Below are 25,770 nucleotides of genomic sequence, written 5' to 3'. Positions count from 1 at the left end.
AAAATAGTCTAATATTCTAAGATGCCTATAGTATTACATCCCATATACTTTATCAATGCAGTAATTTCAAATAGGTTCCTAATTTAAAGGAAAAAACAGATTATCTTAGATACAGGTATTATGTAAGTATAAAATTTTGACATTTGCTGCCACCTTGTGACAGAGTAAAAAACATTCTTCATTGTCTTGGACTAAGAGATACAAATGGCTTTTTCCCACAAAGTCAGATCTGTCAGAAAGACAGATGATAGAACTAAATGCCCAAGGTATTATTATATTTTCCTAATTTATAAAGTTATAGTGTAGGCTTCAACATAAACACAAAACATTGTAATTACCTATGCAATGCATTTCTACATTAAGTTCCCTGAACTTTCAAAATAATCCATTCTGATATCTGATTACCAAAAAAAATTGTTATTCATAAAGAACATAGTGAATGAAAAGGAAAACAAGTCCCGGGTTGCTTATCTACTTTTTTATTCTACAAACACATACAACTCTGAGCCCTTGCATTAAGGAGGCAGGTAGTTTATTTGGTCATTAATAGAAAAGAATGCAAGGAAATCTTTTTCCATTTTCATCTGGTGTCTAATTAAATGGGGTGGAGAGAGGGATAATTAATCATATTCTTGAGGAATATTATCCAATCACTACTTCATTATGATTTATATTTTCTCCTTCGTTGCTTTTCTTCTAAGTATTTGCCAATAAGGCTATGGAATCTAAAAGAAGAAAACTTAAATTTGTCCGTAGATTGCAACTTGCTTTGCATAAAGGAAAATATGAAATCAAGTAAGAGGATTTGCTTATTTAAAGATTAGAGGCTGGGTGCAGTGGCTCATGCCTATAATCCCAGCACTCTGGGAGGCCAAGGCAGGTGGGTTACTTGAGGTCAGCAGTTTGAGACCAGCCTGGACCCTGTCGCTACTAAAAATATAAAAATTAGCCAAGCATGGTGGTGCACACCTGTAATCCCAGCTACTTGGGAGGCTGAGGCAGGAGAATCACTTGAACCCAGGAGGCGGAGGTTGCAGTGAGCTGAGATCACACCATTGTACTCCAGCCTGGGCGACAAGAGCAAAACTCCATCTCAAAAAAAAGATTACAGATCGTTGTGTCTACAGACTTAATTATCCCTTCACTCAGCAATAATCAAAAGTTGGATCAAATGTGGTTGGGTAATAAAAGGAATGGGGACAGAGAGAACAGCGTGTGGAGGCTTGCATCATGAACTTTTGCTCCAAAACTGCAGCAATACATAAGGAGAGCCAAGAGAACTGACAGACCCTCTGAAGGAAGTGATTGCACCTGCAGTACCTGGGAGACACCCCAAATACTGTGAGTACTCAAACTGGAAGTGGGAAAGGCAGATCGTCCACCGCGAACACACACTCCCATGGGGGAACCTAAAGGTCTAGATTACAGAAGAAGATTCTGACCTTACCTGGAGTTGAGTCAATTTAGAGAGCAGAGGGAAAGCGAAATCCATGGATAGAGGAAGCAGCAGGAAAATCCCTGTGGGCTCGCTGGGTCCCCTACCAAGCCATCTGTGCCTCACCTCACAAGGGGTCCTTGAGGAGGGCTACCGGAGGCACTCAGAAAAGGCCACGGGCAAAAGGAAACCTCTAGCTGAACTTTGTAACAATTTGAACCAATCAAAAAGTCTCCTGGCCAGAACTCGGGGTAGGGCATGAATCCAGCGTGCAGACACCACAGGTTGGGGAAGAAAGAAAGCCCTACTTATTTTCGCAGCTGGAAGGCAGGTAGCCTAGGGCAGGTTCTCAGCCCTGTTCACCCACTGCCTGCAAACAGACTTGGTGCTTTTGAGTGGGGGCACAGTGGAAGTGAGACTGGCCCTTTGGGTTGTATGGGAGCTGGGTGAGGCCTGTGACTGCTTTCCTCCACTTCCCTGACAACCTGCATGACATAGCAAAGACAGCCATAATCCTCCTAGGAACATAACTCCATTGACCTGGGAACTTCACCCCCATCCCCCACAGCAGATGCAGCAAGACCTGCCCAAGTTGAGTCTGAGCTCAGGCACGCCTAGCCCTGCCCCCATCTAATGGTCCCCTACCCACCGTGGTAACTGAAGACAAAGGGCATATACTCTTGGGAGTTATAGGGCCCTGCTCACTGCCTGTTCCTCCCGACACCAATGCACTTTCAAGCCAATCCTCTCTTGAAAGTGCCACCTCCCAGCAGGAGGTAAATCAGCACAAAAATAGTGCATTAACCAACCAAAGCTAAGGACTCTCACAGAGTCCATTTTGCCCTTCTGACACCTCCACTGAAACAGGTGCCAGTATCCATGGCTGAGAGACCCACAGATGGTTCACATCACAGGACTCTGTGTAGACAACCCCAAGTACCAGCCTGGAGCCCGGTAGACTTGCTGGATGGCTAGATCCAGAAGACAGATAACAATCACTATAGCTTGGCTCTCAGGAAGCCATATCCCTAGGAAAAGGGAAAGAGTACTGCATCAAGGAAACACCTTGTGGGACAAAAGGAACTGAACAACAGCTTTGAGCCCTAGACCTTCCCTCTGACAGAGCCTACCCAAATGAGAAGGAACCAGAAAACCAACTCTGGTAATATGACAAAACAAGATTCTTCAACTCATCCCCAAAAAAATCACACTAGCTCTCCATCAAGGGATCCAAACCAAGAAGAAATCCCTGATCTACCTGAAAGAGAATTCAGAAGCTTAGTTACTCAGCTAATCAGGGAGGTGCCAGAGAAAGGCAAAGCCCAATGTAAGGACATTGAAAAAAATTATACAAGAAGGAAGAAATATTCAATGAAATAGATAGCATAAATAAAAATCAATCAAACCTTCAGGAAACAATAGATGCACTTACAGAAATGCAAAATGCTCTGGAAAGTCTCAGCAATAGAATCAAACAAGCAGAAGAAAGAACTTCAGAGCTCGAAGACAAGGTTTTCGAATTAACCCAATGCAACAAAGACAAAGAAAAAAATAAGAAAATATGAACAAAGCCTCCAAGAAGTTTGGGATTATGTTAAACAACCAAACCTGAATAATCAGCGTTCTTGAGAAAGAAGAGAAATCTATTTGGAAAATATATTTGGGGGAATAATCAAGGAAAACTTCCCCAGCCTTGCTAGAGAACTAGGCATCCAAGTACAAGAAGCCCAAAAAACACCTGGGAAATTCATCACAAAAAGATCAATGCCTAGACACACTGTCATCAGGTTATCTAAAGTTAAGACAAATGAAAGAATCTTAAGAGCTGTGATGCAAAACACCAGGTAACATATAAAGGAAAACCTATCAGATTTACAGCAGATTTCTCAGCAGAAACTCTATAAGCTAGAAGGGATTGGGATCCTATCTTCAGCCTCTTCAAACAAAACAATTATCAGCCAAGAATTTTGTACCCACCAAAACTAAGCTTCCTAAGTGAAGGAAAGATACAGTATTTTTCAGACAAACACTGAGAGAATTCGTCACTACCAAGCCAGCACTACAAGAACTGCTAAAAGGAGCTCTAGATCTTGAAACAAACCGTGAAAACACATCAAAAAAGAACCTCTTTAAAGCATAAATCTCACATGACCTACAAAACAAACACAATTTTTAAAAAAGGTATACAGGCAACAAATAGCATGATGAATGGAATGGTATCTCACATCTCAATACTAACATTGAATGTAAATGGCCTAAAGTAGCTCCACTTAAAACACACAGAATTGCAGAATGGATAAGAATTCACCAACCATCTGCTACCTTCAAGAGACACACCTAACACATAAAGACTCACATAAACTTAAGGTAAAGGGATGGAAAAAGACCTTCCATGCAAATGGACACCAAAAGCGAGCAGGGGTAGCTATTCTTGTATCAGACAAAACAAACTTTAAAGCAACAGCAGTTATAAAAAAGACAAAGAGGGTCATTACGTAATGATAAAAGGCCTTGTCCAACAGGAAAATACCACAATCCTAAATATATATGCACCTAACATTGGAGCACCTAAATTTATAAAACAATTACTAACAGACCTATGAAATGAGATAGATAGCAACGTAATAATAGTGGGAGACTACAATAGTCCACTGACAGCACTAGACAGGTCATCAAGACAGAAGGTCAACAAAGAAACAATGGCTTTAAAGTATACCTTGGTACAAATGGATTTAACAGGTATTTACAGAACATTCTACCCAACAACCACAGAATACACTTTCTATTCAACAGTGCATAGAACTTTCTCCAAGACGGACCATATGATAGAGGCCACAAAATGAGCCTCAATAAATTCAAGAAAATTGAAATCATATCAAGTACTCTTTCAGACCACAGTGGAATAAAACTGGAAATCAACTCCAGAAGGAAACTTCAAAAACATGCAAATACATGGAAATTAAATAACTTGCTCCTGAATGATCATTGGGTCAAAAATGAAATCATGATGGAAATTTAAAAATTCTTCAAACTGAAATGACAATAGTGACACAACCTATCAAAACTTCTGGAATATAGTAAAGGCAGTGCTAAGAGGAAAGTTCATAGCCCTAACTGCTTACATCAAAGTCTGAAAGAGCACAGACAGACAATTTAAGGTCACACCTCAAGGAATTAAGAGAAACAAGAACAAACCAAGTCCGAACCCAGCAGAACAAAGGAAATAACCAAGATCAGGGCAGAACTAAATGAAATTGAAATAACAACAAAAATACAAAAGATAAATGAAACAGAAAGCTGGTTCTTTGCAAAGAAAAATAAAACTGACAGACCGTTGGCAAGATTAACCAAGAAAAGAAAAGAGGAAATCCAAATAAGCTCTATTAGAAACAAAATGGGAGATATCACACTGACACCACAGAAATACAAAAGATAATTCAGAACACCTTTATGGGCATAAACTGGAAAACCTAGAGGAGATGGATAAATTCCTGGAAAGATACAACCTTCCTAGCTTAAATCAGGAAGAATTAGCTACTCGGAACAGTTCAATAACAACCAGTGAAATTGAAATGGTAACAAAATTACCAACAAAAAAAAGTCCAGGACAAGACAGATTCACAGCAGAATCCTACCAGACATTCAAAGAAGAATTGGTACCAATCCTACTGACACTATTCCACAAGAAGAGGAAAAGGAAACCCTCGCGAAATCGTTCTATGACACCAGTATCACCCTAATACCAAAACCAGGAAAAGACATAACCAAAAAAGAAAACTACAGACCAATATCCCTGATGAACATAGATGCTATAATCCTCAACAATGCACTAGCTAACTGAATCCAACAACATATCAAAAAGATAATCCACCATGATCAAGTGGGTTTCATACCAGGGATGCAGGGATAATTAAAATACACAAGTCAATATATGCGATACACCACATAAACAGAATCAAAAACAAAAATCACATGATCATCTCAATAGATGCAGAAAAAGCATTCGATAAAATCCAGCATTCCTCTATGATTAAAACTCTCAGCAAAACTGGCATATGAGACACATACCTCAATGTGATAAAAGCCATCTATAACAAATCCACAGCCAACATAATACTGAATAGGGAAAAATTGAAAGCATTCCCTCTGAGAACTGGAACAACACAAGGATGCCCACTCTCACCACTCCTCTTCACCACAGTACTGGAAGTCCTAGCCAGAGCACTCAAACAAGAGAAAGAAATAAAGGCATCCAGATTGGTAAAGAAGAAGTCAAACTGCCGCTGTTCGGTGATGATATGACTGTTTATTTAGAAAACCCTAAAGACTCATCCAGAAAGTTCCTAGAAGTGATAAAAGAATTCAGTAAAGTTTCCAGATACAGAATCAACCTACACAAATCAATAGCTCTTCTATACACCAACAGCGACCAAGCTGAGAATCAAGTCTAGAATTCAACCTCTTTTACAATAGCTGCAAAAAAAAAAAAAAAAAAAAAACACTTAGGAATATACCTAACCAAGGAGGTGAAAGACCTCTACAGAGAAAACTACAAAAGACTGCTGAAAGAAATCATGGATGACACAAACAAATGGAAACACATCTCATGTTCATGGATGGGTAGAATCAGTATTGTGAAAATGACCATACTGCCAAAAGCAATCTACAAATTCAACACAATTCCCATCAAAATACCACCATCATTCTTCACAGAACTAGAAAAAACAATCCTAAAATTCATATGGAACCAAAAAAGAGCCCTCATACCCGAAGTAAGACTAAGCAAAAAGAACAAATCTGGAGGCATCACATTACCTATTTCAAACTATAAGGCCAGAGTCACCAAAACAGCGTGGTACTGGCATAAAAATTGGCACAGAGACCAATGGAACAAAACAGAGAACTAAGAAGTAAACCCTAATACTTACAGCCAACTGATCTTCAACAAAGCAAACAAAAATATAAAGTGGGGAAAGACACCCTCTTCAACAAATGGTGCTGAGATAATTGGCAAGCCACATGTAGGAGAATGAAACAGGATCCTCACCTCTCACCTTATACAAAATCAACTCAAGATAGATCAAAGACTTAAATCTAAGACCTGAAACTATAAAAATTCTATAAAAAAAAAGAAGACAACATTGGAAAACCTTCCAGACGTTGGCTTAGACAAGAATTTCATGACCAAGGACCCAAAAACAAATGCAATAAAAACAAAGATAAATAGCTGAGACTTAATTAAATGAAAGAGCTTTTGCACAGCAAAAGGAACGGTCAGCAGAGTAAACAGACAACTCACAGAATGGGAGATCTTCACAATCTATACATCTGACAAAAAACTAATATCCAGAATCTACAATGAACTCAAACAAATTAGCAAGAAGAAAAAAAAAACTCCCATCAAAAAGTGGGCTAAGGACATGAACAGAAACAGTTACAAAAGAAGATATGCAAATGACCAATAAACATGAAAAAATGCTCAACATCACCAATGATCAGGAAAATGCAATTCAAAACCACAACGCAATACCACCTTATTCCTGCAAGAATGGCCATAATCAAAAACATTTTTTAAAAAATAGATGTTGGCATGGATGTGATGAACAGGGAACTCTTTAACACTGCTGGTGGGAATGTAAACTAATACAACCACTATGGAAAACAGTGTGGAGATTCCTTAAAGAACTAAAAGGAACTTGATCCAGCAATCCCACTACTGGTTACCCAAAGGAAAATAAGTCACTATGTGAAAAAGATACTGGCACACATATTTATAGCAGCACAATTTGCAACTGTAGAAACATGGAACCAACCCAAATGCTCATCAATCAACGAGTGGACAAAGAAACTGGTGTATATGTATACAATGGAATACTACTCAGCCATAAAAAGGAATGAATTAACGGCATTTGCAGCAACTGGGATGAGACTGGAGACGATTATTCTAACTCAGGAATGGAAAACCAAACATCACATGTTCTCACTCATGTTTGGGAGCTAAGCTATGAGGATGCAAAGGCATAAGAAAGACAAAATGGACTGTGGGGACTCAAGGGGAAAGGGTGGGAAGGTGGGAAGGAATAAAAGGTCACAAATTGGGTGCAGCACAGTGTATACTGCTCAGGTGATGAGTGCACCAATCTCTCACAAATCACCACCAAAGAACTTACTCATGTAACCAAACACCATCTGTTCCCCAATAACCTATGCAAATAAAAAAATAATAATTTAAAAAAAGGAAAGATACACTTAGGTTTGAGTATCTGGAATCAATTTCTTGAGTTTTCAAAAGCGTCAATGTATAAATAAGTTGTACATCAGTACACAGTTTCCATTAAATGAAACAAATTTATGAAACTCTATTATTCATTTATTCAATTATTAAAAACCAGATATTCTGCAATGTAAGGCAATATGCCAAGCCCAGTAAGCTGATATAAGGCACACTACCTAACCATAAGGAACTTACCTTAAGCACACCTAATCCATTATTACCTCTCTAATAGGCCTCCCTCTTTTTCCCTATGTCTTTGCTGAGATGGTAGCACAGATATTTTCAGTTAAAGTCCATTCCTTGGATCTTTATTTGCCCACTATTAAATCAGGTTTCATAGATAGTTAACATAAAAGGATCCTGGATATTAGAAAGCATTCCATCCATGAAGAGTAAACTATACAGTTTCAAGAACACAGGGATCTTTGATCTCTCATTAGACCATGAGACTGGGTCTTGAATCTGCCAAATTTTTATCTCCAGTATTTAACTGGAGTAACTGGCACAGAATAGGCACTCATAAATGCTTGCTGAATGACTGACTTGAACCAAAAAGGTTGTTGGATTAACTGTGTAGCCACAAGTAATTAATACATAGGCTCTCTACTTTCCACTAAAGACAGTTCTATGAAGACAAATCAAAGTGAATGCTCCTAAGCATTCTTGAAACTCCTGGTTCATTAACTTAACCCTGGAGACACAAACATAGTAACCTGAAATTTTATGTGGTTTTCTACATTTTTTGCATGACATAGTTTTACAAATAGCTACAGTTCAAAATCAGAATAATAAGCATGCATAGCACAGTACAGTACCTTTCAGTTTAACTGCCACATCAATATAGGATTGCAAAAATGCCATGGATACCGCTTGCCCTACATGAAAATGAAAAATTCAACAGATATTACATGTGTATCTCCAAAGCATCCACACTGATACGTAACAAATATATAGATTTATGAGGTTTCCCAAAATTACTGTTAATCAGAAATATTCTACTATACATTTCTCAACATAGTCCAACCACTTAAGAATTTCAAAAGCAACTGATTTTCCGCACTTGTACTGCAAGGAATATAGCTAAATAGCTATGATTTGAAGATAAAAGCAATATACTTACTATAAATCTATAATAACTGTTACTATGTTAAAATCATTAGCGTGAGTCACAATTTTTCAAAATTCATGAACGTCTAGTTTAATCATTAATCTTTAATTTGTAAATCAGATATAAATAAATTGCACAATCCCAGAATCAGAAGTAAATGCTTCCATGCACACAGTCTACTTGAGACATACGAAAGCAATTTCATTTTACAACGTGCAATACATGGAATGCCAAAAGTTAAATCTGTGTTTTTAAATGTCCTAATATGTAATAGTCTCCTTTGAAGGGTCATACTCACAACCAGCATAGAAGAGTACTATGCTGTCAGAAGCCATCACTGTTGCATTAAATGTTTCTTCTGTTAGTTCCACTGTGAGTTCCAAAGGTAATTTTCTCTTCCTATCTCTGAAAACAGTTTCTGCCACTTCATCATCCTGAACATCTGAAATGTTGGAAAAAAAATTAATTTAAATATTGATGTATAACGAAAACGATTTAAGCTCTTCTCATAGGAAGCATGTAAGAATTCAGTACTTTATACAAACTTTTGAATTCATCCTATCTTAATAGTTAGGATGCATGATATTTAAAAAACTTTCCAGTTGCTTAACTGACTCTGAGATGCTTCCTGACCTAGAAGTTGTAAAGTTTTAGTCAATTTCAAAATTAAAACTTGTTCTACAAAGAATATTAATAGTGCTGTTTTGTTTATGTTGCCTCTACTATATGCCAAGCATTGTGACAGGCACTAGGAAAACTGGTAAACAAAACAGACATAGTCCTGACCACATGGAACTTCTATCTATGGAAAAGTCAGACAAACCGATCACTGAATCAACATATAATTATAAATTATGACCAATTTGTGAAGAAAGGTAAAGGATACACTGAGAGATTATAACAGGGTTATTTAGATTGGGAAGCCCAAAGTCTGCCAGGTGGAGAATCAAGAAAAGAATGTTTTAGACAAAGAATTATATATGCAAAAGCTCTGAGACATACAAGAGTTTAGCACATACAAGGCTGAGAGAAGGCAAATTTGACTAAGACAAGATGGGGCTGAAGGAATAAACAGCATGAGAAAACTCTAGGCTAGGCAGTGGCTAGATCATAAGAGGTCACATGAGACAAGAAGTCTGGATTTTATCCAAAAAGCATCAAGTTATGAGTGGATTCTGAATATGTAAAAATCTTTCCTTAATTTAGATAGACCAATCAACAGACTGATCGATCCATCCATCCATCCATCCATGTATCTTCAAAAATACATTTGGATTCATAAATATTCTGTTGGAAGTTTGTAGAGATTGTATGGTAACACAGATGGAGCATACAACTTGACTAAAGGATAAAGCTTCTTAGAAGAGTTGATACTAGCTGAATATGAAAAGAAAAAGAAACCTCAGGTAGGCAGAGAAGAAAGGCAGTGGTGGCATAAAGAGCAAAGAGAACAGCATGAGCAAAGGCACAGTGGCATGTAAGAGCATAGTGCAGTTGGAAGTTCAAACACTAACTGGATATATTATGATAATAAGAATTGTTAATTTTTTAGATGTAATAATAGTATTATGTTAATGTTAAAAATAAAAATCTTATATTTCTGAAACCCAGGGAAATACTTATAGATGAAATCATACGTTTGGGATTTGCTACAAAACAATAAGAGGTGGGGGGTGACTGGAGCAGGATTAGCCATGGTTTGATAATGTGAGGCCAAGTAATGGATAACAAGAATTTGTTCTATTATTCTGTCTCCTTTATGGTATGTTCATAATTCTCTGTAACAACACATTAAAAAGAAAGAAGGCAGAAAGAAGACAATACATTCATAAAACTATTGTTTTATACATAATTTCTAATACAGTCACACACCATAATGATATTTCAGTCAACAATGGACCACATATACAACTGCAGTCCCTTAAGATCATAATGGAGCTGAGAAATTCCTATCATCTGGTGATGTAGTGGCCACTGTAATGTTGTAGCACAACACATTACTCACATGTTTGTGGTGATGCAGGTGTAAACAAACCTACAGTGAGTCATATAGCACATAAGGCTGTGCATGGTGGCTCACACCTGTAATCCCAGCACTCTGGGAGGCCGAGGTGGGTGGATCACTTGAGGTCAGGTGTTCAAGGCCAGCATGGCCAACATAGTGAAACCCTGCCTCTACTAAAAACACAAAACATCAGCCGGGCATGTTGGCACATGCTTGTAATCCCAGCTACTTGGGAGGCTGAGGCAGAAGAATCACTTGAACCCAGGAGGTGGAGGTTATAATGAGCCGAGATTGCACCGCTGTACTCCAGCCTGAGTGACAAGTGCAAAACTCTGTCTCAAAAAAAAAAAATATAGCACATACAATTATGTACAGTAAATAATACCTGATAATGATAATAAAGGACTAGATTATTGGTTTATATATTTACTATACTCATCATTAGAGTGTACTCCTTTCACTTATAAAATAAAAAGTTCACTGTAAAACAGCCTCAGGTAGGTCCTTCAGGAGGCATTCTAAAAGAAGGCATTATTATCATAGGAAATGACAGCTCCATGCTTGTTACTGTCCCCGAAGACCCTCCAAAGGGACACAGTGTGGAAGTGGAAGCAGGTAATATGGATGATCTTGACCCTGTATAAGCCTAGACTGATGTGTGTTTGTGTTTTTGTTTTTAGAGAAAAGTTTAAAACGTAAAACATAGGGGCCGGGCACAGTGGCTCAAGCCTGTAATCCCAGCACTTTGGGAGGCCGAGACGGGCGGATCACGAGGTCAGGAGTTCGAGACCATCCTGGCTAACACGGTGAAACCCTGTCTCTACTAAAAAAAAAAAATACAAAAATCTAGCCGGGCGAGGTGGCGGGCGCCTGTAGTCCCAGCTACTCAGGAGGCTGAGGCAGGAGAATGGCGTGAACCGGGGAGGCGGAGCTTGCAGTGAGCTGAGATCCGGCCACGGCACTCCAGCCCGGGCGACAGAGCGAGACTCCGTCTCAAAAAAAAAAAAAAAAAACGTAAAACATAAAAGTTTTAAATGGTAAAAACAGCTTATAGAATAAGGATATAAAAAAAGAAAATATTTTTGTACAGCTCTATGATGTGTTTGTGCTTTAAGTTAAACGTTATTACAAAACAGTCAAAATGTTTTTAAAAATTGTAAAAATGTATAAAGTGAAAAAGTTACAGTAAGCTAAGACAAATTTATTATTGAAAAAAATTCATAAATTTAGTACAGCCTAAGTGTACAGTATTTATAAAGGCTACAATAATGTAATGTTCTAGGCCTTTATACTCACTCACTGACTTACCCAGAGCAACTTCCAGTCCTGTAAGCTCCATACATGGTATGTACCCTATACAAGTGTACCATTTTTTATCTTTTATACTGTGTTTTTATTGTACCTCTTCTATGTTTACACACGTTTAGATACATAAATATCTATCACTGTGTTACAGGTACCTACAGCATTCAGTACAGTAACATGCCTAGGTTTGTGGCCTAGGAGCAACAGGCTAGACCATACACCCTAGGTGTGTAATAGGCTACACCATGTACATTTGTGTAAGTGAACTTTATGATGTTTGCTCAATGAAATCACCTAATGATGCATTTCTCAGAAAGTAGCCTCATCGTTAAGAGACACATGACCATACTATAAATTAAAATTCTAGATCGGATTTTGACACAACCTCAGCCATTTTCTAACTGTATGACTAGTCAATCACATAGCTCTTTGGGTCTCAATGTTCAACTCTTGTGAAGCATGAGAGTTGCACTATATAACTTTAAGGTACTTTTAAGCACCAAATTCCATGACACTAAAAAATTACATTCTCAATACCAAAACTGGCAAAGGCCTATTTTCTTATTTACCATATTTTTTTCTTGTTATTCATATATTTTCATTTTCCTGTCAGTCTTCTCTGTTTCTTTTTCCTCCTTTCCCTCTTTTCTTATATTCTAATAAGCTACCATCACTTGTAAATTTAGTCACTCCTCAGCTCTACCTTCCACCTATTCATTAATAATATACACACTATTTTCTTTTTTTTTTTTTTTTTTGAGACAGGGTCTCACTCTGTTGCCCAGGTTAGAGTGCACTGGCACGATCTCAGCTCACGGCAATCTCCATCTGGGCTCAAGCGATCCTCCCACCTCAGCCTCCCAAGGAGCTGGGATTACAGGCACGTATCACCATGCTTGGCTATTTTTTGTATTTTTTGTAGAGATAGGGTTTTGTCATGTTGCCCAGGCTGGAACACAGGCTTCTTTTCTTTTGCCCTTTTGTGGAACCAGTGTTTTTCATTCTGATTCCATTTTGCTGATTTCTCTGGGGCACACCTGATTTACATTCAAAGATGGTAATAAATTCTTTCCTAACCCTCATCTAGTTTTCCTTTGTAAACAGGAGTGACACAAACGGAGGGGGAAGAATTATATATGGGCACAACACCATATAACATTCTGGGCCAATATGGATTACTGATAATAGGAAGTTAAGATGAAAAATAAACAAAAAAGGCAAAGCTGCAAAAAAAATACTAGAAACAGGCTGGAGGTTATTGAACGTTTCCAACACAAAGAAATGAAAAATGCTTGAAATGATGGATACGCTAATTATCCTGACCTGATCACTATACATTGTATGTATTGAAACATCACTATGTACCTCACAAATATGTACAATTATTGTTGGTCAAATGAAAAAATAAAAATAAAAACCAGAAAGATAAGGCAGCATCAGAGGGTAAATAAGGCCATAGAGTCAGGAAACAATATAGGGGCTGTGGCCACAAAGAAATCTTCAAACAGGCAACTCCCACCGAAGACAGGAATCAAATAAACTGAGATTGCGGACAAGTCCTCCAACTCTGAAGGTTCAAATACAGGAACCATTACAGGAATAAGTAAGGAAACAAGAGACCAGAACACAGGTCTGCTTATGTAATGACAAGCCCACTGAGAACTCCAGAGAGGAACACAAGCAATTCTAACCCCTGCATATCGGAAAAGAAACCAGAGCTCCGCTCAAACCAAGAAACTGGTCATGGTAACAGTGAAAGCTCTTATTAAATTTATAATATAGATTTTGATCACAATGCATGGAGCTCATGAAAACGATATGTAAATTGCTTCCTTCTTGGAGCTTATATGGTACTATATAAAACACTCAAGTATTTACTATATGGTATACAAAAATGAACAAGACATAATCCTTGATTTAGAAACATTTATAGACTAGTGGAGAAGAGAAAAAAGTAAACAAACAATTACAGAAAAGGATTAATGTTATGAAAGATGTATCAGGAATAATTATTTCACTACTGCCCAACTGTTGCTTTAAAAATATGAAATTTTACACCATTAGATTATTTTAGTGAAGTATTCTTGACCATCATTAATAAATAAGATTTTTTTTCAGGATGCTTGAGTTCTAGCCCAGGCCCCACCACCTGTCACTTGTGGGACTTTGGGCAGATCACTGAACTCAAGAAATGCAGACTCATTGTGTACAAAATGAAGGTGGTATCAGCTAACTCAGAGCATACAATCAAAGTAAATAATATGTGGGAAAAAGCCTTAAAAACCATACAATACTTCATAAATGTAAGCAATAAATTTTTTAAAAAACTGAAATAACTGTTTAAAAGAAGTGTTAAAATGTTACTGAAATTTACTCCTTATACCATTAACAATTGGATTTATTTACAAGTACAAATATAACAATATTTATTAGAACTCCATTTCCTAATAAAAACAGTGAATTATCATGTTGTAGTTTCTAAGTAGAGTTTTTAAACACGGACTAGTCCAGAATGGCTGAAAGAACTGATATGGAAGATGAAGGCACAGACGTGGGAAGTTTGAAGCCTGATATGTAACAGTAAATGCTCATACACTAAACAAAATATAGCATCCTTACATCTTTCAATAAATCAACTTGATAAAATGTGATTCAAGGGCCGGGTGCGGTGGCTCACACCTGTAATCCCAGCACTTTGGGAGGCCGAGGCGGGCGGATCATGAGGTCAGGAGATTGAGACCATGGTGAAACCCCGTCTCTACTAAAAATACAAAAACTTAGCCGGGTGTGGTGGCAGGCAACTGAAGTCCCAGCTACTCGGGAGGCTGAGGCAGGAGAATGGCATGAACCCGGGAGGTGGAGCTTGCAGTGAGCCGAGATTGCGCCACTGCACTCCAGCCTGGGCGACAGAGCGAGACTCCGTCTCAAAAACAAAACAAAACAAAACAAAAGTGATTCAAAATAAATTCCACCAGGTTTCTTTACAGAGTCTTGAATCTGAATATATTCTTTGAGAAAGTTAATTCACTGGAAATTTCACTGACTTTATGGGTGCTAGGCAGGATGGGGAAGGGATGAGAATCGTAACACATTACCTATATCTGGACCTTCCACGTCATCGTCTTCATCTTCTTGTATTTCCTCAATGTGCATATTATGTTCCACATGAGATATTATTAAATCAACATCATGTAATACCAAAAATTCCACTGGAACTCCCTAGAAATACATTGATTTTTTAAAAATGAATATAGCAAACTATTTTGACATAAAAATGTTTTACTTGGACCAGGTGTGGTGGCTCACACCTGTAATCCCAGCACTTTGGGAGGTCAAGGTGGGTGGATCACCTGAGGTCAGGAGTTCGAGACCAGCCTGGCCAACATGGTGAAACCCCATCTTTACTAAAAATACAAAAATTAGCCAGGCGTGGTGGCACATGCCTGTAATCCCAGCTACTCGGGAGGCTGAAACAGGAAAATCGTCTGAACCCAGGAGGCAGAGGTTGCAGTGAGGCGAGATTGTGCCACTGCACTCCAGCCTGGGTGACAGGGCAAGACTCTGAAAAAAAACAAGTTTTACTTGTTTGACACTAAAATAAAACTAAGCCTTTGAACTTCAATTCTAAAACTTAGCAAAACATAAAAGGAAATGTAACTCCAAAATTACTATGAAAAGAAAAGCATCTACAGCATACCTTCTATAAAGACAATGGGTACACTGAAAAAGGTGACAAAAAAGGTGCTGAAAGCCTCACTTTCTTCTTGTCACAACCACATTATATTGAAGTCCGTAAAACATTTCACATATAACAGCAACTTCTACCTCTTTATAAAATGGAAATACATATGATTTTATTGCAAATAGAGCAAATCAAAATTGATTATTCCAACATTTCATGGAAATATTCAAAACAATATTCATCTAAATTAATTCCACTAATAAGTTCAATTTCCTGTTTAGCTATAAACAACATTAAATTACTATGTGCTCCCAGTTATTTTAAGAATACCAAATTCTACTGAGATCAATATTACTTAATATTAAAAATATTACTTAAGATTTATTTTACTATCGCCCAACTGTTACGCTTTTAAAATACGAAATTTTAGGCCAACAGATTATTTTAGCAAAGTATCCTTGACTGTTTATTGGAATAAAGCTATGAGCTCTAAGTATGTTTGTTCTTTGCTATCACATATCTTCATTTTTTTTTTTTTTTTTTTTGAGATGGAGTCTCGCTCTGTCGCCCAGGCTGGAGTGCAGTGGCTGGTTCTCAGCTCACTGCAAGCTCCGCCTCCCGGGTTTACGCCGTTCTCCTGCCTCAGCCTCCCGAGTAGCTGGGACTACATTAGCTGGGACTACAGGCGCCCGCCACCTCGCCCGGCTAGTTTTTTTTTTTGTATTTTTTAGTAGAGACGGGGTTTCACCGTGTTAGCCAGGATGGTCTTGATCTCCTGACCTTGTGATCCGCCCATCTCGGCCTCCCAAAGTGCTGGGATTACAGGCTTGAGCCACCGCGCCCAGCCCATTTTTTAACATTATATTCAAAACAAGCAATTTTGATTTCTACAGAAATATAATAAACTTAAAAAGTAGAGGAATCAAAATTAAACTTAATTTGTTCCAAAGATTCACAGAAATTTTTGTAGTAAGCCTTTTAATTAAAATATAACATTAACACAGAAAAGAACAAAAATTTTAAGTATAGAGTTTGAGGGATTTTTACAAAGTGGACATATTTGTATCACCACCACACAGATTAAGATACAGAACATCATCAGCACACCCAGTGGCCATCTTCTTGCTCTTCCTGTCATTAACATCCCCCAAAAGTAATCACTATTCTGTCTTTCATCACTGCTATGGTTTGAATTCTGTTTTATCTTGTTTATTTTTTTGAGACAGGGTCTCTCTCTATCACCCAGGGTGGACGTGCAGTGGCAATCACGGCTCACTGCAGCTTCAACCTCTGGGGCTCAAGTGATTTTCCCACCTCAGCCTCCTGAGTAACTGGGACTATAGGCATGCACCACCATACCCAGCCAATTTTTTGTAGAGATGGGGTCTCCTGATGTTGCCTAGGCTGGTCTTGCACTCCTGGGCTCAAGTGATCCACCTGCCTCAGCCTCCCAAAGTGCTAGATTACAGGCATGAGCCACCATGCCCAGCCCAATATTATTTTAAACAAAACGCAGGATATCTAGCATAATCCTGATTTTGTTTTATTAAAAAAAAATATAAATATGTGAACATAGGATAAAAACCAGACTGACACATGATAAAAGCATCAAAATGTTAACAGCAATTTTCTTTGAATACGAGCAATTAAAATTTACAGATTTGTCTATAATAAAATATATTACTTTAAGACCACATATATTAGCTTTCTTTAAATAAACAGATATTGTAGAACAATACATAAAACAACTAACCTTTTCTGCTCTTTTGAAGACCACATTAGCATGCTGAGGAATGTTCACTTCCAAAGAGTCCCTTTTTCAAAATGGAAATAAATGTTTTATGTTGCTAATGTGAAGACTAATAGTCACCCAGGACGTCAATAGAAAACAGAACTATATTCTTATACTAAAAATTATGAAAAAATATTACAATTTAGTGACTGAAAAATTTTACACATAAATATAGACCAGATCTTCTAGTCTCCATCTTAATCTCCATTTTCATTTAACAAGGTTTTAAGTTCTAAGTTTTAATCAACCATAAATGAATGTACAGATTTTAGCACAGAAACTAGTTCTAACTATATTGGAATCTATTAAAGATTTGAGTTTACTTATAAGTGATTAAATTATCAAATTTTAAAAAATGGAAACTATTAGTGTTTTGCTAAATATAATAAATATTTGATGTTTAAGATACCTTAACAAGAGCAGAACTCCTGCTTTTCCCAGAAGACGCCAAGCAACCCATTCTGCAGTTCTTCTATCAGCTTCATAAGTAGTCTGTTGGCTAACAATAAAAACCAGTGGTAAGCCTAGCTGGAGATGAACAGTTGAAACTTGTTGAGGATCTTCAGCAACTTCAGTCTTCATTTAAAAAAAAAAAAAAAAAAAGTGATAATAATATTCTAACATTTGGATTCAAATTCTCCCAACTCTTATTAATAAAGTCACAAGTTAAAAAAGTTTGTAAAATAATCCAATAACAGAAATGATCTCTTAATTTCCTGAATTTAATGCTCCCAATGTACCTATATAGTTTTGTTTGTTTGTTTTTTGAGACAGAATCTTGCTCTCTCATCAGGCTGGAGTGCAACGGCACAATCACAGCTCATTGTAGCCTTAGCCTTCTGGGCTCAAACAATCCTCCCACTTCAGCCTCCCGAGTAGCTGGGACCACAGATGCACACCACCGTGCCTAGTTTTTTTTTTTGTTTTTTTTTAAATTTTTTGTAGAGACAAGGTCTCCCTATGTTGCCCAGGCTGGTCTTGAACTCCTGGGCTCAAGTGATCCTCCCGCCTTGGCCTTCCAAAGTGATGGGATTACAGGCATAAGCCATCATGTCTGGACCTCTATAAGTTTAGGCATTATAAAACTAATATATTTTATAAGAAGTTAAACCAAAAATTATAATCATAAAGAACAAACATATTATAAACAAACAAAAACAGGCCGGGCGCGGTGGCTCAAGCCTGTAATCCCAGCACTTTGGGAGGCCGAGACGGGCGGATCACGAGGTCAGGAGATCGAGACCATCCTGGCGAACACTGTGAAACCCTGTCTCTACTAAAAAAAAAAATACAAAAAACTAGCCGGACGAGGTGGCGGGCGTCTGTAGTCCCAGCTACTCGGGAGGCTGAGGCAGGAGAATGGCGTGAACCCGGGAGGCGGAGCTTGCAGTGAGCTGAGATCCGGCCACTGCACTCCAGACCCGGCGACAGAGCAAGACTCCGTCTCAAAAAAAAAAAAAAAAAAAAACAAACAAAAACAATAAATAAAACAGTGTGGGACTACTTGATAAATATTTCAAGTGAAACAGAACAGATAACTAAGGAATAAACTTTTTCATATAAGAATTTAACATACAATGACATATTACAAAACAATGAAGAACATCTAAGTTAAAGCAGCAAATTAAATACACACATCTAATTTCACTCCCTCCAGAACTCCCAGGAAAACTACAGCAGTGGGATTTTTAAAAGAGATAAACACACGTATGTGAAGAAGGGAAGAGAAGAAATGGTAGCACAATTTTAGAAGTCAGAATAATAACTCACTTAGGAGATCCTACAAGGCAAAACCCTTAGAGGGAAAACTGCGTTTTAACTACAGGATCCTAAAATTGCTCAGGAACTGTCGGTGTCAGGCATGTCTGGACCTGGGAAGGAAATATTGGAAGGGAAGTGGCAGGAAGGCTCTAAAATAAGTAGGAATGTGTCAAAGCTTTTGAGAGGTAGTTAGATCCCTAGATTCCCCTCCCCAACTCTATGAGCTTAAACAACTGTCACTTCCCCACACCAGCAGAAATCTAGGAACAGCTGACAGTGTGGACACCATGCCGAAATCAGGGAGATTAAGTAACCAAATGTTGAGACGTTCGCCTCATCCCAGCTCTCTTTCCACTTAGTTCCCAGAATGCCAGCAGCCAGGACTTTGTCCTCAATTGGAATTTGTATCCTTTTTTGGGGACTGAGTAACCCCCAAAAGCCTAAAGATACTGACATTGGGATTCGCCAAAAAGCAGGCCAGGCCCAATTACTCTATGGAGCTCTAGGCTCGGCCTTGCTCACCATTTCAGTCTGCTTACTGCCTAAGAGACGTGGACTTCTGCCACTGCTACCTGCACCTTCTCCACCTTCCACCATAGATGTCTCCCAGACAAGACACAACCACACTCCTTGAATTCTCACACAGAGAATGTGTGAGAATCCGGAACAGTGTTGCCTGCCTTTGCCCCTCCTCCACTCTCTTCTCTTGCTGCCACCCAGCACAGCTGGCTTCAGGGTCCATCTTAGCACTGCTTGGCATTCCCAGGACATTTGAACTAGGCAGGGAGGTGGGGTGTCATGTGGCCAGAAGCCAGTGGGAAATCCCATGGGATGGTCTGTGAAGATCAGACACATATCAATCATGGGGCAGAAATGTCAAACACAGCTTACAATGGTGCCACCTTCTAACCATTTCACCTTCCCAACCCTCCTCAGCCCAGTCAGCCAAAGAGAGTCAGTACTATTTTGGCCACATCTCTCAAGTATCCCCCAACCCCAACTGCCTTGAAGTCTCTGCTCTTTGTCAGAGACTTGCAAAGACTGATGTTTTTGTTCTGTTTTCTCATCATTCCATTGTGATAGTAAGAAACTAAGAAGATTAATGAAAAGGTCAGGCACAATGGCCCATGCCTGTAATCCCAGCATGTTGGGAGGCCAAGATGGAAGACCACTTGAGCTCAGAAGTTCAAGACCAGCCTGGGCTACAAAGCGTGACCCTGTCTCTATTTTTTTTAAAGAAAAAATTAAATAAAAATTTAAAAAGAAGATTAATGAAGAAATAAGATATGAACATATCACTGTTACATACGTATACATACATATTTAAAAGTCACCAAGTCCCACCAATGTTAGAATTTCCAATCAGCTTTTAGTTTCAAATTCTAAATTGTGATTAGACATCCAAGGATTAACAAACATCTGAGGAAAGCCTCCAACATGAAAGACAGAGACTAGAACACATAGAAAAATAAATAACATAGAGAAAATACAGACTATATGGGAAGAAGAAAGGTTCAGAAACCACCATAGACAACCTCAAGGAGATAGGAAGAAACTAGATCCATAAAGAATTGAAAAATAAAGTTAAATAAATCTCCCAGAAAGCACAACAGAAATAGATGGAAGATAGAGAAAAAAAGGTAATAAAATTGAAGGACTAGTTCAAGAGGTCTAACATCTAAATAATGCAAGTCACAGAAAAAGAGAAGGGAGAAAATAGAAGAAATCATTACTAAAATGAACACAAAATTTTCCCACAACTGAAGGACACGAGTTGTCAGATTGAAAGAGCCCACTGAATAACCAACAGAGTGGATAAAAGCAGATACAAAGGAAGTTCTCCCAAACTTTCTAATAATTGAACTTTTTTTTTTGTTTTGTTTTTTTTTATTTTTTTATTTTTTTATTATACTTTAAGTTCTAGGGTACATGTGCATGACGTTTATATCATGTATAACTCCCCAATGCAATCCCTCCCTCCTCCCCCCTCCCCATGACAGGCCCCAGTGTCTGATGTTCCCCTTCCCGAGTCCAAGTGATCTCATTGTTCAGTTCCCACCTATGAGTGAGAACATGCGGTGTTTGGTTTTCTCTTCTTGTGATAGTTTGCTAAGAATGATGGTTTCCAGCTGCATCCATGTCCCTACAAAGGACGCAAACTCATCCTTTTTGATGGCTGCATAGTATTCCATGGTGTATATGTGCCACATTTTCTTAATCCAGTCTGTCACAGATGGACATTTGGGTTGATTCCAAGTCTTTGCTATTGTGAATAGTGCCGCAATAAACAAACGTGTGCATGTGTCTTTGTAGTAGAGTAATTTATAATCCTTTGGGTATATACCCAGTAGTGGGATGGCTGGGTCATATGGTACATCTAGTTCTAGATCCTTGAGGAATCGCCATACTGTTTTCCATAATGGTTGAACTAGTTTACAATCCCACCAACAGTGTAAAAGTGTTCCTATTTCTCCACATCCTCTCCAACACCTGTTGTTTCCTGACTTCTTAATGATTGCCATTCTAACTGGTGTGAGATGGTATCTCATTGTGGTTTTGATTTGCATTTCTCTGATGGCCAGTGATGATGAGCATTTTTTCATGTGTCTGTTGGCTGTATGGATGTCTTCTTTTGAGAAATGTCTGTTCATATCCTTTCCCCACTTTTTGATGGGGTTGTTTGCTTTTTTCTTGTATATTTGTTTGAGTTCTTGGTAGATTCTGGATATTAGCCCTTTGTCAGATGAGTAGGTTGCAAAAATTTTTTCCCATTCTGTAGGTTGCCTGTTCACTCTGATGGTAGTTTCTTTGGCTGTGCAAAAGCTCTTTAGTTTAATTAGATCCCATGTGTCAATTTTTGCTTTTGCTGCCGTTGCTTTTGGTGTTTTAGACATGAAGTCCTTGCCCATGCCTATGTCCTGAATGGTACTACCTAGATTTTCTTCTAGGGTTTTTATGGTATTAGGTCTAACATTTAAGTCTCTAATCCATCTTGAATTAATTTTCGTATAAGGGGTAAGGAAAGGATCCAGTTTCAGCTTTCTACTTATGGCTAGCCAATTTTCCCAGCACCATTTATTAAATAGGGAATCCTTTCCCCATTTCTTGTTTCTCTCAGGTTTGTCAAAGATCAGATGGCTGTAGATGTGTGGTATTATTTCTGAGGACTCTGTTCTGTTCCATTGGTCTATATCTCTGTTGTGGTACCAGTACCATGCTGTTTTGGTTACTGTAGCCTTGTAGTATAGTTTGAAGTCAGGTAGCGTGACGCCTCCAGCTTTGTCCTTTTGACTTAGGATTGTCTTGGCAATGCGGGCTCTTTTTGGTTCCATATGAACTTTAAAGCCGTTTTTTCCAATTCTGTGAAGAAAGTCATTGGTAGCTTGATGGGGATGGCATTGAATCTATAAATCACCTTGGGCAGTATGGCCATTTTCACGATACTGATTCTTCCTATCCATGAGCATGGTATGTTCTTCCATTTGTTTGTGTCCTCTTTGATTTCACTGAGCAGTGGTTTGTAGTTCTCCTTGAAGAGGTCCTTTACATCCCTTGTAAGCTGGATTCCTAGGTATTTGATTCTCTTTGAAGCAATTGTGAATGGAAGTTCATTCCTGATTTGGCTCTCTGCTTGTCTGTTACTGGTGTATAAGAATGCTTGTGATTTTTGCACATTAATTTTGTATCCTGAGACTTTGCTGAAGTTGCTTATCAGCTTAAGCAGATTTTGGGCTGAGACAATGGGGTTTTCTAAATATACAATCATGTCATCTGCAAACAGGGACAATTTGACTTCTTCTTTTCCTAACTGGATACCCTTGATTTCTTTCTCTTGCCTGATTGCCCTAGCCAGAACTTCCAACACTATGTTGAATAGGAGTGGTGAGAGAGGGCATCCCTGTCTTGTGCCAGTTTTCAAAGGGAATTTTTCCAGTTTTTGCCCATTCAGTATGATATTAGCTGTGGGTTTGTCATAAATAGCTCTTATTATTTTGAGGTATGTTCCATCAATACCAATTTATTGAGCGTTTTTAGCATAAAGGGCTGTTGAATTTTGTCAAAAGCCTTTTCTGCATCTATTGAGATAATCATGTGGTTCTTGTCTTTGGTTCTGTTTATATGCTGGATTACGTTTATTGATTTGCGAATGTTGAACCAGCCTTGCATCCCAGGGATGAAGCCCACTTGATCATGGTGGATAAGCTTTTTGATGTGCTGCTGAATCCGGTTTGCCAGTATTTTATTGAGGATTTTTGCATCGATGTTCATCAGGGATATTGGTCTAAAATTCTCTTTTTTGTTGTGTCTCTGCCAGGCTTTGGTATCAGGATGATGTTGGCCTCATAAAAAGAGTTAGGGAGGATTCCCTCTTTTTCTATTGATTGAAATAGTTTCAGAAGGAATGGTACCAGCTCCACCTTGTACCTCTGGTAGAATTCAGCTGTGAATCCATCTGGTCCTGGACTTTTTTTGGTGGGTAGGCTATTAATTGTTGCCTCAATTTCAGAGCCTGCTATTGGTCTATTCAGGGATTCAACTTCTTCCTGGTTTAGTCTTGGGAGAGTGTAAGTGTCCAGGAAATTATCCATTTCTTCTAGATTTTCTAGTTGATTTGCGTAGAGGGTTTATAGTATTCTCTGATGGTAGTTTGTATTTCTGTGGGGTCGGTGGTGATATCCCCTTTATCATTTTTTATTGCGTCTATTTGATTCCTCTCTCTTTTCTTCTTTATTAGTCTAGCTAGCGGTCTGTCAATTTTGTTGATCTTTTCAAAAAACCAACTCCTGGATTCATTGATTTTTTGGAGGGTTTTTTGTGTCTCTATCTCCTTCAGTTCTGCTCTGATCTTAGTTATTTCTTGCCTTCTGCTAGCTTTTGAATGTGTTTGCTCTTGCCTCTCTAGTTCTTTTAATTGTGATGTTAGAGTGTCAATTTTAGATCTCTCCTGCTTTCTCTTGTGGGCATTTAGTGCTATAAATTTCCCTCTACACACTGCTTTAAATGTGTCCCAGAGATTCTGGTATGTTGTATCTTTGTTCTCATTGGTTTCAAAGAACATCTTTATTTCTGCTTTCATTTCGTTATGTACCCAGTAGTCATTCAGGAGCAGGTTGTTCAGTTTCCATGTAGTTGAGCGGTTTGGATTGAGTTTCTTAGTCCTGAGTTCTAGTTTGATTGCACTGTGGTCTGAGAGACAGTTTGTTATAATTTCTGTTCTTTTACATTTGCTGAGGAGTGCTTTACTTCCAATTATGTGGTCAATTTTGGAATAAGTGCGATGTGGTGCTGAGAAGAATGTATATTCTGTTGATTTGGGGTGGAGAGTTCTATAGATGTCTATTAGGTCCGCTTGGTGCAGAGATGAGTTCAATTCCTGGATATCCTTGTTAACTTTCTGTCTCGTTGATCTGTCTAATGTTGACAGTGGAGTGTTGAAGTCTCCCATTATTATTGTATGGGAGTCTAAGTCTCTTTGTAGGTCTCTAAGGACTTGCTTTATGAATCTGGGTGCTCCTGTATTGGGTGCATATATATTTAGGAGAGTTAGCTCTTCCTGTTGAATTGATCCCTTTACCATGATGTAATGGCCTTCTTTGTCTCTTTTGATCTTTGATGGTTTAAAGTCTGTTTTATCAGAGACTAGGATTGCAACCCCTGCTTTTTTTTGTTCTCCATTTGCTTGGTAGATCTTCCTCCATCCCTTTATTTTGAGCCTATGTATGTCTCTGCATGTGAGATGGGTCTCCTGAATACAGCAGACTGATGGGTCTTGACTCTTGATCCAGTTTGCCAGTCTGTGTCTTCTAATTGGAGCATTTAGTCCATTGACATTTAAGGTTAATATTGTTATGTGTGAACTTGATCCTGTCATTATGATATTAACTGGTTATTTTGCTCGTTAGTTGATGCAGTTTCTTCCTAGCCTCGATGGTCTTTACATTTTGGCATGTTTTTGCAATGGCTGGTACCGCTTGTTCCTTTCCATGTTTAGGGCTTCCTTCAGGGTCTCTTGTAAGGCAGGCCTGGTGGTGACAAAATCTCTAAGCATTTGCTTATCTGTAAAGGATTTTATTTCTCCTTCACTGATGAAGCTTAGTTTGGCTGGATATGAAATTCTGGGTTGAAAATTCTTTTCTTTAAGAACGTTGAATATTGGCCCCCACTCTCTTCTGGCTTGTAGAGTTTCTGCCGAGAGGTCTGCTGTTATTCTGATGGGCTTCCCTTTGTGGGTAACCCGACCTTTCTCTCTGGCTGCCCTTAAGATTTTTTCCTTCATTTCAACTTTGGTGAATCTGGCAATTATGTGTCTTGGAGTTGCTCTTCTGGAGGAGTATCTTTGTGGCGTTCTCTGTATTTCCTGAATTTGAATGTTGGCCTGCCCTACTAGGTTGGGGAAGTTCTCCTGGA

General features: G+C 38.4%; 1 protein-coding gene across 1 annotated transcript in view; it reads right to left on the bottom strand.

Moving 5' to 3' along the window:
* TXNDC16 (thioredoxin domain containing 16) overlaps positions 1 to 25,770 on the bottom strand; it is a 125,150-nt gene that overhangs the window by 44,777 nt on the left and 54,603 nt on the right. Inside the window, exons 10-14 of the mRNA XM_033188031.1 lie at positions 18,011 to 18,177; positions 17,563 to 17,623; positions 15,223 to 15,346; positions 9,116 to 9,259; positions 8,525 to 8,584 (exon numbers count right to left, since the gene is read on the bottom strand). Coding sequence (XP_033043922.1) covers positions 8,525 to 8,584; positions 9,116 to 9,259; positions 15,223 to 15,346; positions 17,563 to 17,623; positions 18,011 to 18,177 — 556 coding nt within the window. The remainder of the gene's footprint in view (positions 1 to 8,524; positions 8,585 to 9,115; positions 9,260 to 15,222; positions 15,347 to 17,562; positions 17,624 to 18,010; positions 18,178 to 25,770) is intronic.

This window comes from Trachypithecus francoisi, unplaced genomic scaffold (genome assembly GCF_009764315.1).
Source record: "Trachypithecus francoisi isolate TF-2019V2 unplaced genomic scaffold, Tfra_2.0 Lachesis_group3, whole genome shotgun sequence".
NCBI lineage: Eukaryota > Metazoa > Chordata > Mammalia > Primates > Cercopithecidae > Trachypithecus > Trachypithecus francoisi.
This window is presented reverse-complemented; position numbering and strand designations above follow the sequence as displayed.